The sequence below is a fragment of the Mus musculus genome, chromosome 19 (assembly GCF_000001635.26).
Source record: "Mus musculus strain C57BL/6J chromosome 19, GRCm38.p6 C57BL/6J".
Lineage (NCBI taxonomy): Eukaryota > Metazoa > Chordata > Mammalia > Rodentia > Muridae > Mus > Mus musculus.
This window is the reverse complement of record NC_000085.6, coordinates 12,953,176-12,955,024: the sequence shown is the minus strand read 5'-3', so window position 1 is coordinate 12,955,024 and position 1,849 is coordinate 12,953,176. Positions and strand designations below refer to the sequence as shown.

Here is a 1,849-nt window from a genome sequence, read left to right as displayed (position 1 = left end):
GTCAACAAAGAAAAACAAATTCATTCTCATCCACTTTCTCAAAAGTTAGTATCTCATTCTTCATATTTAAATGTTGGTGAGGTTTAACTACCATCTCCTGGTGTAGAGTGGTTGAGGAAATGAGTACATTTTTAGTTAAAATTTTAAATTACATAATTTTCAGTGAGAAAACTGCCAGATTTCACATAAACCACGTGAATCATGCTCTAAACTATAAGAGACCATGAGTACATGAACAAAGATTTCCTAGAAAATAGCCACTATCATTAACAAAAAGAAAATGAGACTATCTTGTAACATTTGGCTAATCTGGAGTCATGTAAATTATTAAACACCATGATTGAGCCCTGATGCAAACACAAGGGAACTTCCCTGACCAGACAAGTATGTACCATAATAAACCATTTCCAAGAGCCTCTAAATGTGGGAAATTTCTGCTACACAATAGATAAATGATTAATTACATAAACTGTATAAATCTCTAATTAGAACTTGGTGTTGAGCAGACTTCAACTTCTCAATGGCTTTCTTGAAGGCACTATGAACTTCTTTATTCCTTAAGCTATAAACAACTGGGTTTAACATGGGAACTACTGTGGTATAGAAAACAGATGCCATTTGGTCATTGTCCATGGAATGACTAGAACTGGGCTGTAAGTACATGAAGATTATAGTTCCATAGAATATAGTTACAGCAGTAAGGTGGGATGCACAAGTAGAGGAGGCCTTCTTCCGTCCTTCTGCTGAATGCATCCTCAGGATAGCGATGAATATAAATGCATAGGAGGTCAAGATAACTATCAGAGAAAAAAAGACATTGAAGGATGTTATGATAAAGAGTACAATCTCATTTGTATATATATCAGAGCAGGAAAGATTTAGGATTGGAGGTATATCACAAAAAAAGTGATGAATCACATTAGAATGGCAGAAGGAGAGATCAAAGATAAACCCAGTATAGACAGAAGATTCAGCTAAACTGAACACATAACAGGCAATCACCATGCAAGCACACACACTGGTAGTCATATTTGTGGTATAATGTAAGGGCTTGCACACTGCAGCATGCCTGTCAAAAGCCATAACAGCAAGTAGGAAACAGTCAACACTGGCAAAAGTCACAAAGAAGAACATTTGAGCAACACATCCTCCATAGGAGATAACTTTATCCCCTGTGAGAAGCCCAACCATCACTTTTGGAGTCACAGCAGAGGAATAAACACAGTCTGCCAAGGAGAGGTGACTGAGGAAAATATACATGGGGGTATGGAGATGGGAGTCGAACCAGATCAACACAATCATGCCCAGGTTTCCAATCAGTGTGATGAGATAGATGAGATTGAATATGATGAACAGGGGGGCTTCCAGGTCTGGGTTGTCAGTTAGTCCCAAGAGTATGAATGCATTCATTCTACTGCTGTTGGCCACATACATTTTAGAATTGTATTTTACCTGTCAAAATAAAAAAAAAAGACATGAACAATTTGCTAAAATTTGTCTTTCCCAGACTGCATAAGGCCCTGTATTCAATCCTCAGTAACCCTCACAAGTAAACACATGATAAAATAGGGAAGAAACAATGTAAAGAGTTTGAGTTTAAGTTGCTCAGAATACTTCTTAATGTATTGTTCATAAACAATGAAAAACAATAATAACATACTAAATATAAATGATGTTTTAATAAGATAAATAATATATACATGTTATTAGAAAAGAGGAAATAAGAAAAAGAAAAACTATTTGAATCATATCACTCAAGTACTTTATATCAGCAATCTTCTAACTCAAAACTATTAAGCAAAATAAATCTTTCTCAAATACTGAATACTAACCAGAGAATTGTGTTTCA

General features: G+C 35.3%; 1 protein-coding gene across 1 annotated transcript; it reads right to left on the bottom strand.

Moving 5' to 3' along the window:
• Window positions 1-456: 456 nt before the first annotated feature.
• Olfr1450 (olfactory receptor 1450) lies at window positions 457-1,434 on the bottom strand. Its single transcript, NM_146371.1, has one exon. It carries the CDS (start codon window positions 1,432-1,434, stop codon window positions 457-459), a length of 978 nt encoding a protein of 325 aa, NP_666483.1.
• Between the last annotated feature and the right edge of the window lie 415 nt (window positions 1,435-1,849).